General features: G+C 36.8%; 1 protein-coding gene across 2 annotated transcripts in view; it reads left to right on the forward strand.

The window, feature by feature from the left end:
• The first annotated feature begins 8,510 nt into the window (after positions 1 to 8,510).
• The window catches only part of LOC149067490 (uncharacterized), a 45,513-nt gene continuing 39,604 nt past the window's right edge, over positions 8,511 to 14,419 (forward strand). The window contains exon 1 of one of the 2 annotated variants that reach the window (XM_089252694.1): positions 8,511 to 8,942. In XM_089252694.1, coding sequence (XP_089108820.1) covers positions 8,816 to 8,942 — 127 coding nt within the window. In that variant the 5' untranslated portion in view covers positions 8,511 to 8,815. Of the gene's footprint in view, positions 8,958 to 14,419 lie in introns of both variants that reach the window. The other variant, XM_089252693.1, reaches the window with a different exon arrangement.

A 14,419-nucleotide genomic window follows, 5' to 3' on the forward strand; every position in this document is an offset into this window, starting at 1 on the left:
AGAAGTAATGAAAGAAAATAGTGTCAGAATTAATTAAAGTTTTTACGAAATTCAAATCAGCATCGATGCTCTTTATGGGTAAGATAATTTCAGCAATGGTTATTACGGGTGAAAAAATTTCAATAGCCGTCATTATTGGTAATAAAATTTAAACAATGGTCTGTACTGGTAAAGAAATTTCAACAATGCTCGTACGGCTAAGAAAATTTCGATAATGCTAGTACGGCTAAGGAATTTTTTTTTGGAAAAAAAACTTTGTTGGAAAGAAAATTTCAACAATGGTCTAAAAGAGTTTAATTAAAGTTTTTACAAAACTGAAATTAATGTAATTAGAATCAGCAACGATTAAATTCAGCGAAAGAGTAAGAAAATTTCAACAATGGTCTCTAATGCAAAAGAAGAAAATGTGGCATTAGGAAGAAGTTTAAATGTAATATAACGGATCAAATATGAAGTATTCAGAAGCCGCATCGGCCACTTATACTCATTTGCATAAAAATTTCGTTACTCACAAGCGAACAGTATGATGAAAAATAAAGTAATTTCAGAATTAATGAAAAAAATAATTTCAGAATTAATGAAAAAAAATAATTTCAGAATAATGAAAAAAAATAATTTCAGAATTAATGAAAAAAAATAATTTCAGAATTAATGAAAGAAAATATTTTCGGAATTAATGAAAGAAAATAATTTCAGAACTATTAAAAATAGTAATAATTTCAGAACTATTAAAAATAGTAATAATTTCAGAACTATTAAAAATAGTAATAATTTCAGAACTATTAAAAATAGTAATAATTTCAGAACTATTAAAAATAGTAATAATTTCAGAATTAACGAAAGAAAATATTTTCGGAATTAATGAAAGAAAATAATTTCAGAGTTTAATTAAAGTTTTTACAAAACTGAAATTAATGTAATCAGAATCAGCAACGATTAAATTCAGCAAAAGGGTAAGAAAATTTCAACAATGGTCTCTAATGCAAAAGAAGAAAATGTGGCATTAGGAAGAAGCTTCAAATGTAGTATAGCGAATCAAATATGGAGGATTTGGAAGCCGCATCAGCTACTTATAATAATTTGCATAAAAATTTCGTTACTCACGAACCAACAATATATCATGAATCAGCTTGACAGAAGAAACAATAACGCGTTACATCTTTCATTACACTCGCATCTACGTGTCAAGCCCACTCATTTTTTTTAATACGTATTTTTCTCTCTTTTTTTTTTTGCGCCATTCAGCTCTTTCGGCCCAATTAACCCTTTACCCATTATTAATCAGCCTTCTTTCTCTCTCACGTACTTCGATGATTCAGCTCAAAAACTAATATAATAATAATATTCCCTTTTTTCGCTGCTGAGGCCGGTTGAGTGACTTCTTCGCTGGCGCCAAACGGATCCAACACGAGGCACCAACAACTAAAAAAACAATTATAAAACACACAAAAATAAAATGAAGTGCCTGTTGCAACAACAACAAACGAACCTCGCCGTCAAAAGCCGACAGCAGCTGATTCCCGTAGATTCATTCAGCAGCTGATTCACTAGATACCACACTGTGTATAACAACACATAGGCCGAGGCCTTTTTTTTTATTATCGGCCGACATTCGGGAGCCCGTGACACAAGAAAATATGACGTAACAATCCATTGATTATGGGGGTTAATACTAATAATGCGTCACGTGATTGTTAAGTATCAGTAAGAGAATGTTTTACATTGTCATCTATTAGATATACATCATATGCATTTATATTTTTTAGTTATTAATTGCTTAATTAACTAATTCCTCATGAAAAATTTGTTAATTAAATTTTTATGTGTTTTTTAATACTTAATCTCTGTTGTTGTATTTATTGAAATAATATAAAATATATTCGTATACAATACTATTATCGGTGCAAGACAATATTCAAAATTTTGAAATTTAGATAGGGCCCATAGTTTTCGGCCTACAGGCCGAAATGACCCGAGGGTCAAATTCAGTCCTCCAAGTCACCTGATGTGACCCGTGACTTAAAAACTAATTTTTTTAATGAAAGAAATGGATGACTTGAGTGACTACAGATGACTTATATGACCCACGGTGCAGTTCCACATTACTTGAATGGCCCGTGACTAGAGACTGATTAAGGTTGGTTGAGCACCAGTCGGGACCCAGTGCGCGCCCAGTACGCCCACTGTTAAATCTGCCTCTGCCCGTGACCCAGATCACTTAACTGTCCCGTGGTGCAGTTCCACATCACTCCAGGGATCTTTGGGACCTGGTGGGTAGTGACACATTTCAAGATGACTTAGGACCCGCGGCACATTTACACATCAATAATTATAATTTTATAGTGACGTTATAGGCAAGGTTCATTAACATTATTCTCTGTGGGAATCATTCCAGACCGCTCATTATTGACGCTATAGACGAGAGGTTTCGTTACAACTGAGGTAGTTATAACCGAGTGTTTGATTGCATCATAATTAAATCAGATATTTTTTCCTACTAATAACCTAACGATAACAAGATATCAACGATCTACAGTGATTAGAATTGATTGGAAAAATCGCTATTTTATCTTGCAAAATGGAGAAAGAGCTCTCATTGTTGCTACTTATTGCCAGCAATAAGGCAATGTTCCAAAGAAAGAACAAACGTTTCCCTGTAGCCAAATATCTATATGGTATCGGTCGCCATCAAAAGAAACTTCACCCTACTCCGACGCCGTAAAAACCGAAGATTATGTCGATAAAATTTAGCGGGTGGGGGAAAAACCAGCTTGAAGTGAGTTGGCAAAAAATGCCATACCTCAGAATCAACAAGAATCGACGGCCGCCTGCCTGGCTGCCGGCGTAGCCTGACTCAGCTCGGCTCAGCTCACACAGACTCTCTCTCTCTCTCTCTCTCTGTCTCTCGTGCTGCCTACCTGATAGCCGATAGCACCGATAAAAGATTCCGTCGTAATAAAAGCTGAACATGGAAGTTGCCATTCGATACGCGTGGCAATATAATAATAAATAAGTCGTTCTCGAATTGTCAAAGAAATACCCACCTCGAGGGATGATAAAACACCACCAATAAGACTTCAATTAAAAAGCTGTTCAAAGGTCAACACATGTTACGTCATAAAGAAAAAGAATTCCACTCTTTTGGGATGTCACAACGAGTTTTCGGGGGCCCGGGGGCCCTAACATTTTTTTTTTTTTTTTTGAGTCCCGTTTTTCGACTTCTGTAAATATATCCTCTAGCGGTAGGACACTGAATTGATTTTTAGATAAAATGGAATAGTGAAATATACGAAAAAAGGGATCCTGTTTTTGATTCCGGGACCCGTTGCTCCATCTTTAAAATGGGGCCTGTATAATCGGGGTATGTTCCTCGCAGGTTCGGACGGTGAGCAAACCGGGAGGAAGGAATTCATTTGCCCCCACTTTTTTGTGTATAAAATTCCTTGAAACACAGTTACAGAGCATTATTGTGTAACACATTTATGTGTAGTCACTATCAAAATAAATTCTAAAGCGTACATGCTCGACCCATGGCCCCCGCGCCAAATGTGACCCTCGGAATCATCTGATTAAGCCCGCAACCTAAAAACCTAGTTTTGTAAAAATGAACTGAGTGGCACATTCCGAAATCCCTTAAGTGACCCGCAGCTCGTTTACAGATCACTCAAGTGACTTAAGGCGCATTTTCACTTCAATTAAGTGTTCCGTGGCACATTTCCAGATCACTTAAGTGACCCACAGCGCAGTTCCGGATCACTTTCACAGTTCCATACCTCTGTTTGCTATGCACAATGTATACAGATCTAGTTAACATACGTATTTCGATATCTGAATTGGTCCATATGAATTAAATCCATACAGTATTTTCATAATATATAGGAAAAGATAATGAATATTAATAGAAAATATCCCACACTGACTTTTTTTCATAATTATCCTCACCAATATTTTTAATGTTGGTAAAAATATTGGTAAGTATGTATAAGTTTGTTACAATATGAGCATTATAAATAGTTTATAACGAATTACAGTGTAAGGAATGGATAATAATACATAATTAGATTATTTGACAATAAAAAGAAAAAATTCTGTTTTCTTACGATTTTGTAAGAAACGTCATCAACATTATTTAATTTTCGATTCTGAAATTATCATTTCCATTATATATATAATTCTGAATTTTCAGTAATTATAAAATTATTTTTTTATCAATTCTGAAGTCTTTTTTTTTTTCATTTGTATTGAAGAGTTTTTTTCAGTGATTCTGAAATTATTCTTCTCATTAATTGCAAATTTTCAGTGATTCTGAATTTTCAGTGATTCTGAAAGTATTCATTTCAGTGATTCTGAAAGTATTCATATCAGTGATTCTGATAGTATTCTTTTCAGTGATTCTGAAATTACTCTTCTCATTAATTGCAAATTTTCAGTCATTCTGAATTTTCAGTGATTCTGAAAGTATTCATTTCAGTGATTCTGATAGTATTCTTTTCAGTGATTCTGAAATTATTCTTTTCAGTGATTCTGAAATTATTCTTTTCAGTGATTCTGAAATTATTCTTTTCAGTGATTCTGAAATTATTCTTTTCAGTGATTCTGAAATTATTCTTTTCAGTGATTCTGAAATTATTCTTTTCATTGATTGTGAATTTTCAGTAATTCTGAATTTCCAGCGATTCTGAAATTTTTCAGTCATTTATTCTCAGAATTTTCAATGTTCTAATTTTTCGTCAATTCTGAGATTATTATTTTCATTAATTCTGCGATTATCTTTTTCATTAATTCTGAGATGATCCTTTTCATTAATTCTGAGATTATCCTTTTCATTAATTCTGAGATTATCCTTTTTATTAATTCTGAGATTTTCCTTTTCATTAATTCTGATTGTGATTATTTCTTCCAAAACTTTTTGGCATTGTTTTTTTCAATATAAATTTTTTTCCAAAAAATTTTTTTCATAAGTATTTATGAGATTGAATTCAGTTTTTCTTTTCGAATTTCAATACCAAATTGTTTAAATTCGGTGAGTCATGATTTAAATATATTTAAAAATGTATCAGATCGGTAATATTGGTGGAGATGATAAAAGATGACAGGCAGGCTAGACATATCCAAGAAAATAATTATTCTTTTAGGAAAAAGGGGAAAGAGGAGGGTATTATGTGTTATTATGGAAAGAAAAGAAGAGAGGAAGAGAGAGAAGATTATAGTAGTGATACTTGGGGAAGGAAACGAAGCACGTGTAATTGTGTGTGTGTGCGTGCGTGCGTGTGTGTGTGTGTATTGGAGGAGAGCCCCCATTGGCTGCAACAACTTTGCGCTGGTCGCATCTCGATCCGCTATCGTTAAAGATGTCGTCGCTGTGGCTGGCCGGCCGGTTTGCCATATTCTGGCTGTTTATCGCTCGGCTCAACACCAAAGGCATTATTAACTCGCTAAACAGCGGGGCGAAGTTTCCTACAAAGAAATTGATAGAATTAACTAACTCCTATATGAAAAATAAATGCAGTAATTAAAGACAGGGTGCTATGGTCTGAAGAGGGTTTGGTCACAAGCCCCCGAGCCATATTGGGGGTCCCTAAATTACTGAAGACTCATTAATTCTGAATTCCGATTACTTTTGTAACTATTTTTTTTTTATTGGTTTCAGAATTTTTACTCTAATGTTCTGAAATTCCATTATTTCTTTTATCAGCTGTGAAACTTCATTATTTCTTTCTTCAATTATGAGGCTCCATTAATTGTTTCATCAATTGTGAGACTTACTTGTTTCATCAATCCTGAATTTTCTTTTATTCCGATATTTTAAAAAATTCTGAATTTTATTTTATTCGGATTTTTTCAATTCTGAATTTTCTTATTATTCGGAACATATTTTTTTCATAAATTCTGAATTCTCTTTTATTGATTTTTTCAATTCTGAATTCTCTTTTATTCTGATTTTTTCAATTCTGAATTTTTTTTTATTCTGATTTTTTCAATTCTGATTTTTTCAATTCTGAATTTTCTTTTATTCTGGTTTTTTCGATTCTGAATTTTCTTTTATTCTTAACCTATTTTTTCATAAATTCTGAAATTGTTTTTTTCATAAATTATTAATCTTTTTTCATTCTGAACCCCCAATTTTTTTTATATATTCTAAAACTACTTTTTCATAAAAATTCTTGATTTTCTTTCATTCTGAACCCATTCTTTTTTTTATGAATATTGAATTTTCTTTTAATCTAACTTTCAAACTTTCAGGAATTCTGAAATTTCATTATTTCTTTCATTTATTCTGAACATTCATTTATATTCTGAAATCATTTATTCATTAATTCTGAAATCATTTATTCATTAATTCTGAAATCATTTATTCATTAATTCTGAAATCATTTATTCATTAATTATAAAATCATTTATTCATTAATTATAAAATCCTTTATTCATTAATTATAAAATCATTTATTCCTTAATTCTAAAATCATTTATTCATTAATTCTCACATTTTTTCTATTACCTTTTATCAGTTCTCAATTATTTTTTTCATTAATTCTTAATTGTTTTTCCTATTAATGCTGAAATTATTTTTCATTAATTCTAAAACTATTTAATCGTATATAATTCTCGAACAAGTAATTTCATAATTTGGGGGTTCTGTTTGATTCGGAGCCCTGTGTTCAGAACCCGTTGATCTACCCGTTACCATTGAGAGTTTTCAATGGTGTTCACAAATACGTATTGAAAATCAAACATTTTTTTCGTTATAGGCATATCTGCAATAGTATTTTTCAATTCTAAATATACCCATTACTCGCAAAGTTCATAGTGGTGTTGACTTTGGGTCGCAGCTTAAAAAAATTGAGCAGTTTAAAAGAATCAATGAAAAATCAAAATGTACGAAATGAGCAATAAAATTTCGGAAATAATGGAAAAAACACTGCCTAAAATGAATAAAAATTGAGATTCAATGAAATTTTAGAATAAGTTTCGAATCAATGAAAATTCAGGATTGTTCAAAGAAATAGTCAAATTTCAGAAAGAAGAAATAACTTCTCAAGATTAATTAAGAAGTAAGCTACTTTCACAGAATCAATGGAGAATAATTTCAAGCTATAATGAGATTAATTTCATGAGAAAATAACTGAATTTTAATCATTTTTAATAATTTAAATTTAATGGAAGTGGTTTCATTAGAATAATATTTTTGATATTTTTAATGTTAATTTAATGAGAATAATTTCATGATAATGAATATTTTCATGATAATAACTGGATAATGAATATTTTCATGATAATAACTGGATAATGAATAATTTCACGATAATAATTTAAATTTTAATTTATACAAATACAAATACAACGCCACAACAGGCAAATTGCCCAACGAGGTGACTGACTTAAGAACATCATGGATCCCGAGCCATTTTTTGGAGGCCCTACCTACTACTGCTACACCACACATGCATCCCCCCCCCGCGGAACCCCCCCCCCCCAACGAATCCCCAACTAATCGGTACATGCGGGAATGTGCGTGTACGTGTAGTGAAACCTGACGTAAAGTTTGTTTCTGTGTAATGCTTGTTATGTGTAGTGCTGTCATCTGCCCCCAGTTTTTCTAACTATGAGTGTGGTTGAATGTGAGTTAATTGGAGTGTTATGGTTGAATGATTTACCGTTGTAGGACTGTTGCTCTCTGTGGCGAGACTTTTTAACGGGGAGATCGGCTCGCATTTGCGCCTCGAAGTTGGGAACCACAGAAAACCAACTTCAGCCGACCACCACTGTGGGGTTCGAACCCGGATCCTCGCATCACGAGTCCGGCACTATAACCACTCGACCACCACAGCGGCGTAATTTAATGAGAACAATTTCATGGCAGTAACTGAGTAATTAATGGAAACTAAACAATAAACTGAGTAATTTCATGAGAATTAATTTAGTTTTGATTTCAAGAGAATAATTTTAATTTTGATTTAATGAGAATAATTTTACAGAATTAATTTTAAAATAATTCCACAGAATAAATGAAAAAAATAATTCCCAGAATAAATGAAAAAAATAATTCCAAAACATATGAGAAAAATTCCGAAATTACATTAATGAAATAATAATCTCAGAATAAATGAAAAAAAAAACATTTTTATCGTATTATACATTATAATTTTTTGCTTTTGTAACACAGCGTAACCTCGATACAACGAACGATATTCTGCGGACTAGGAAAAAATATCGTTATGTAGCGGTTATCGTGAGACAGCACTTTAACACTAAAGTACAGAAATTTCCAGACTTGGAAAAATATCGTTGTGGAGAAATTTATCATTGTATCGAGTACCGTCATACAGAGGTTTCACTATTAACATTTTTCATTAAAAGGATTATTATTCATTGAAGGGAACATCAATCCAGAGTTCGATATCATAGCCAAACTTTCCATCGTCAATGGATTGGCGATGAAATTCTCTCGCCAAGAACAATATTTTTGGCAAACCTTATGTTAAAAAAAAGAACTATCTTCTGAACTCGTTACAAGAGATCGGAAGTTGAGCAGACGGCGAGTAATCAACAGCAGGATCAGACGTACGGCGCTGCCGCTCCTCGGAAGTTCGTCCGTCCGTCCCCCACCACCTACCAAACAGTCTCTTGTTGTGCCTTGACACGTAGTAGAACCTATAGGAGAAAAAAAAAGAATGTTTCTTCCAGAAATGTGGTGAATTTTCACTTCTTCCGTAATTTTCTTTTTTTTTTTTTGTTGTGAAATAACTAGATTTTTCAAGAGCCAAAATTGTAATAAAAGAATCGTTCCGTGGCAGTGAGTGAGTGAGTAACGACGATGATGAGCAACAGCGTTTCGGACGAGAGTCGCCGACTCGTAATAACGAGGCGCCTTCCATCCTGCTTCATGAACATTGCACAATTCTGTGCCTTGACTATTGCACTCATCGCATCTTCCGTTAAAGGTACGTTGCTTTTGTGTGAGTGAGAAGATCATTGTTCTCTTCATTCTTATTACTTTGCAATTAGTCGTGCATTAAATTCTGTAGTAATGTCAGTTTTACATTTAGAAGCAAAATTTTTATTCTGTGCACTTGATTATTGTTGATTCCAGCTCTCCTCAACCGTGGGGTTCCCAAGACCATTATTAGAGGTTTCTCGAGGAAAAATATTGAATAGTGTGGATAAATTATTCCAATTATATTTATTTGGAGGTTTGAACTAGAACTAGGGTCTCCTCCGACTATAGAGTTAAGTTAGGATCTAGGAACCTCCTAAAAAAAAACTTAGTATTTACTTCAAAACTGAACTGGCATCTTCTCAATGTTGCTCGTGAACACTAGAAGGGTCTCATACAGGGCCCGACTTTCATTCGATGGGGCCCCTGGGCAAAAGCGTTATTGATGCCCATTACCCCCCACATCCTGGAACAGGGCCCCTAGTCTGGGATCTTTTGCGGGCCCCTCAGACCAGACTTTCATGTCCCATTAATGAATTCATGGGATGAAAAAACAAAAAATGATGAGAATTGTCCTGGGACCCAGGGTTGGAGCCCTGTCAGCCCCACCCTTGGGGAGCCATGGGAGGCTTCGTCGACTGTGGTTGAAGAGGTTTGGTACGTCAGCAAATACGGTACATGTTTGTAAACACATAAAAAAGGATGTGTACTAAAATAGTAATAAATGAGGAAAATAATGCAAAATTCTCCATGAAATATCTTACAATCAATAGTTTTTCGCACTCCCGATATGAGAGAAATCATTGATGGAGTCTGCATAATCTAATTTTTGAATTATCTCAGCTTTAATACACAATAAAAAACTAAAGAGATGGCAGTTTTTCTTGTAAAAGACTTGAGCGAACTGATGATTTTTATTCTTTTTAATAAGAATGATCTTTCTCTAGAACAGTTTGATATTGGTGATGTCAATGATGATTCAATGCTGTCTCAACGTTTGGAAAAGTTTCCTCTAAACCCTTAACGTTTAATATTTTTGTGACATCGTGTCCCCAATCTGAACCAAGGATGAAAATTGTTGCAGTTCATCTGAAAAAGTGTTTGCAAGCTCAGATGTGCAAAAGTTTTGCATTGCAAATACACAGAATCTTCATAAAGATTTGAGGATTTCACGTTAATCAAACGTACAGACTTTCTTGTCATCTTTTCATAAATCATCCCACGGTTAAAAAGATGTAAAATTGAGGAATCGAAAAAAAAGACAGTGACACATTGGCACAGATTTTTGTCGTGGAGTTAATATTGCAGTATGTGCATATTGTACATGCTGTATAAAGTGAAACACTAACTGGTATATTACAATATATATTTATGGATACTTCGGAAAAAGTATGATGTGATTTAGAGAAAATTCTTTGATTTTCCAAAATTTTACAAAATAAAAATTTGATTAAAATATAAAGGCTACTCAAGGAAACAGTTATTTTCCGGATATTATGCTGAGGTGAGCTCGGAAAGAAAAGTCATCACGTCTCCGCCGGGACTCGAACCCAGGCCCTCTTGCATACCGGGCAAGCATGCTACCATCTACACCACTGGAGACACATGAATCTGCCTTCCAAATTTCACGCACTGTGTCGTGAGGCGCTGAAGTAGAGGCATTAGTAGCCTCTCTTAACTTCAGGAAATGGCCCCCGGGTGGGACGGTTTAGAGAGATATAGATGGCTTTTTTCTCAGCCAGAGATATCAAGGAAACAGTTATTTTCCGGATATTATGCTGAGGTGAGCTCGGAAAGAAAAGTCATCACGTCTCCGCCGGGACTCGAACCCAGGCCCTCTTGCATACCGGGCAAGCATGCTACCATCTACACCACTGGAGACACATGAATCTGCCTTCCAAATTTCACGCACTGTGTCGTGAGGCGCTGAAGTAGAGGCATTAGTAGCCTCTCTTAACTTCAGGAAATGGCCCCCGGGTGGGACGGTTTAGAGAGATATAGATGGCTTTTTTCTCAGCCAGAGATATCAAGGAAACAGTTATTTTCCGGATATTATGCTGAGGTGAGCTCGGAAAGAAAAGTCATCACGTCTCCGCCGGGACTCGAACCCAGGCCCTCTTGCATACCGGGCAAGCATGCTACCATCTACACCACTGGAGACACATGAATCTGCCTTCCAAATTTCACGCACTGTGTCGTGAGGCGCTGAAGTAGAGGCATTAGTAGCCTCTCTTAACTTCAGGAAATGGCCCCCGGGTGGGACGGTTTAGAGAGATATAGATGGCTTTTTTCTCAGCCAGAGATATCAAGGAAACAGTTATTTTCCGGATATTATGCTGAGGTGAGCTCGGAAAGAAAAGTCATCACGTCTCCGCCGGGACTCGAACCCAGGCCCTCTTGCATACCGGGCAAGCATGCTACCATCTACACCACTGGAGACACATGAATCTGCCTTCCAAATTTCACGCACTGTGTCGTGAGGCGCTGAAGTAGAGGCATTAGTAGCCTCTCTTAACTTCAGGAAATGGCCCCCGGGTGGGACGGTTTAGAGAGATATAGATGGCTTTTTTCTCAGCCAGAGATATCAAGGAAACAGTTATTTTCCGGATATTATGCTGAGGTGAGCTCGGAAAGAAAAGTCATCACGTCTCCGCCGGGACTCGAACCCAGGCCCTCTTGCATACCGGGCAAGCATGCTACCATCTACACCACTGGAGACACATGAATCTGCCTTCCAAATTTCACGCATGTGTCTCCAGTGGTGTAGATGGTAGCATGCTTGCCCGGTATGCAAGAGGGCCTGGGTTCGAGTCCCGGCGGAGACGTGATGACTTTTCTTTCCGAGCTCACCTCAGCATAATATCCGGAAAATAACTGTTTCCTTGATATCTCTGGCTGAGAAAAAAGCCATCTATATCTCTCTAAACCGTCCCACCCGGGGGCCATTTCCTGAAGTTAAGAGAGGCTACTAATGCCTCTACTTCAGCGCCTCACGACACAGTGCGTGAAATTTGGAAGGCAGATTCATGTGTCTCCAGTGGTGTAGATGGTAGCATGCTTGCCCGGTATGCAAGAGGGCCTGGGTTCGAGTCCCGGCGGAGACGTGATGACTTTTCTTTCCGAGCTCACCTCAGCATAATATCCGGAAAATAACTGTTTCCTTGATATCTCTGGCTGAGAAAAAAGCCATCTATATCTCTCTAAACCGTCCCACCCGGGGGCCATTTCCTGAAGTTAAGAGAGGCTACTAATGCCTCTACTTCAGCGCCTCACGACACAGTGCGTGAAATTTGGAAGGCAGATTCATGTGTCTCCAGTGGTGTAGATGGTAGCATGCTTGCCCGGTATGCAAGAGGGCCTGGGTTCGAGTCCCGGCGGAGACGTGATGACTTTTCTTTCCGAGCTCACCTCAGCATAATATCCGGAAAATAACTGTTTCCTTGATATCTCTGGCTGAGAAAAAAGCCATCTATATCTCTATAAAGGCTACTGTTATATATTTGGGGCCCTGGGTAAATTCCCATGTTACACATTGGGAAATTGGGCCCCGAAGGCCTCGAAGGATATATTCTCTAACTAGCCAAATATATTTGATTCTGTTCTTAAGTGGGTGCCTGATGTCCAGTCTTTTTCCCACATCTTGCTTCAAGTCAAAGTTGCTCCCTTTTCCCCGATAATAAATATACATGAGCTGATATCGGAATGGCACCCAATATTTCCATTAATATCATAGAGATAGTAGCAAATGTTACCGGGGAGGATGTTATTGTGTACAAAACAGAAATCAATGAGATAACCTTTTTTAACATGAATGAAAAAATAAACGAGATAAAAAAATTTACGTCTCCGTCTGGGGCCCAATTCCCCGAGTCGATCAAGGACCCCACAATTCAATGATGGTTTTTTACCTGCTACGTCAGACGCTTGATAAATGAATTGGTTTCAAAAGAGTCTCAAAACATTTTAGGACTTTGAACTCATTTTAAGATGACACTAAATTTCATAATCACTTAGGGCTTGTCATTGGCCTCTAAAGTTTAAAAATAATGTTTCGTCGTCACAATTACCCTTCCGAAAGTGTCTTTCTTTTTTCTTATTGGAAAGAAATAAAACGGAAAGCTTATCTGCACACCAGATGGGCTGAAAATAGCTTTCATTAGTATTCAGAGTGAAAAGCCAAATTAACCAGTTATTTCCAGTGCGTGTAATAAGCACTTACCAAAAAGTGCTTTGCGACGCGGTTTTCCCAGCCATTCACTCCTTTCAAGTTATTTCAAGACTATTTAGAAGGGACGTATCAACTTTTACCGAAAAGCTCAGATTGCAAATCCAACATCGGAAGACTAAAGGCGGCATTATGTATGATACGTATATAAAAAAGTCTAACCCCATGAGCTTCAAAAAAGTGAAAGAGAGAGAGAGAGAGCAAGGAGACGAGCGAGATTCGCTCAATGTGTGCCAGAGATGGTGCTACGAGATAAGAGATGTTCCGCTTGCTTTAGTGGGTACATATACCGGTGTATCGCATTGCACACAGTTTGTATTTAACCGCAGCCGCTTCTTCAATTTACTTTTATTTTTATTACGAACGGTGGTAAGACTTTCAAATGCTGCATTAACGAGGCTTCCGTTCATTCGTTTTATTTCTCGAGAGGTCTTTTAATTTAGCTTTGAAGAAGCTTTCTACAATTAGCTTCATTGTTTGTCTAAGTAGGAGTCTATTGTGTTCCTCCGCAAGCAAACGGAGGAAAAACTGGGGTTTTTTTTTGCAGATACCTACCTTCCAGAGTAATCTTCCAAACTTATTTGTCTCATAGCCCCCTATAAAAATTTCCCCCATCCCCCTTGTTTCTTGCTAAGTCAACTCATAGTCGAATCGGTAGTTTTACTGCCCCCCCCCCCAGCCTGTAACTAGGCTCGGGGAACCGAGGCCCCAAGCGGAATGGGCCCCCCCCTACAAAAAATGTACACTTAATTTGCATAATAAGTTAATAACCCTTTCAGGGGGTCCCCAAGAAAAAGTCTGCCCCAGGGCCCGGAAGGCATGCAATGACCCTGCAGAGCACTGCCCTGAGCCGAATGGGATCCCACAAAAATGTACTCTTAATTTGGAATATTATTTGTTAAGTTAACCCTTTTGTAACCCTTCCGGGGGGGGGGGGGGAGCTTCTAGGAAACGACTGCCCTAGGGCTCCGAGAAGGCATGATACGGCCCTGCAGGCGCTTCCAGCCAGGTAGCCACCGATGATAAGAGCAAGAGAGACGCTTAAACGAGTAATGACGGGTATTCCATTTCCAGTACTCCAAGTTGATAATATGTCAGTCATGGCCCCAACATCCTGGAGCTGGGCTGATAGGATTAGGACCTTTAGGGGCCCTGGACCAGGGTTTTTTTTCGCGGGCCTTTTGTAATAAATTTATGGTGTAAAACAGGGCTGAATAAATCCCATGTGTAAGGTCGCTATGGTACTAAAAATTTGGTAT

Source organism: Pholcus phalangioides, unplaced genomic scaffold (genome assembly GCF_987345545.1).
Source record: "Pholcus phalangioides strain wild (caught in Gottingen) unplaced genomic scaffold, Ppha-v1.0 ptg000030l_1, whole genome shotgun sequence".
Classification (NCBI taxonomy): Eukaryota; Metazoa; Arthropoda; class Arachnida; order Araneae; family Pholcidae; genus Pholcus; species Pholcus phalangioides.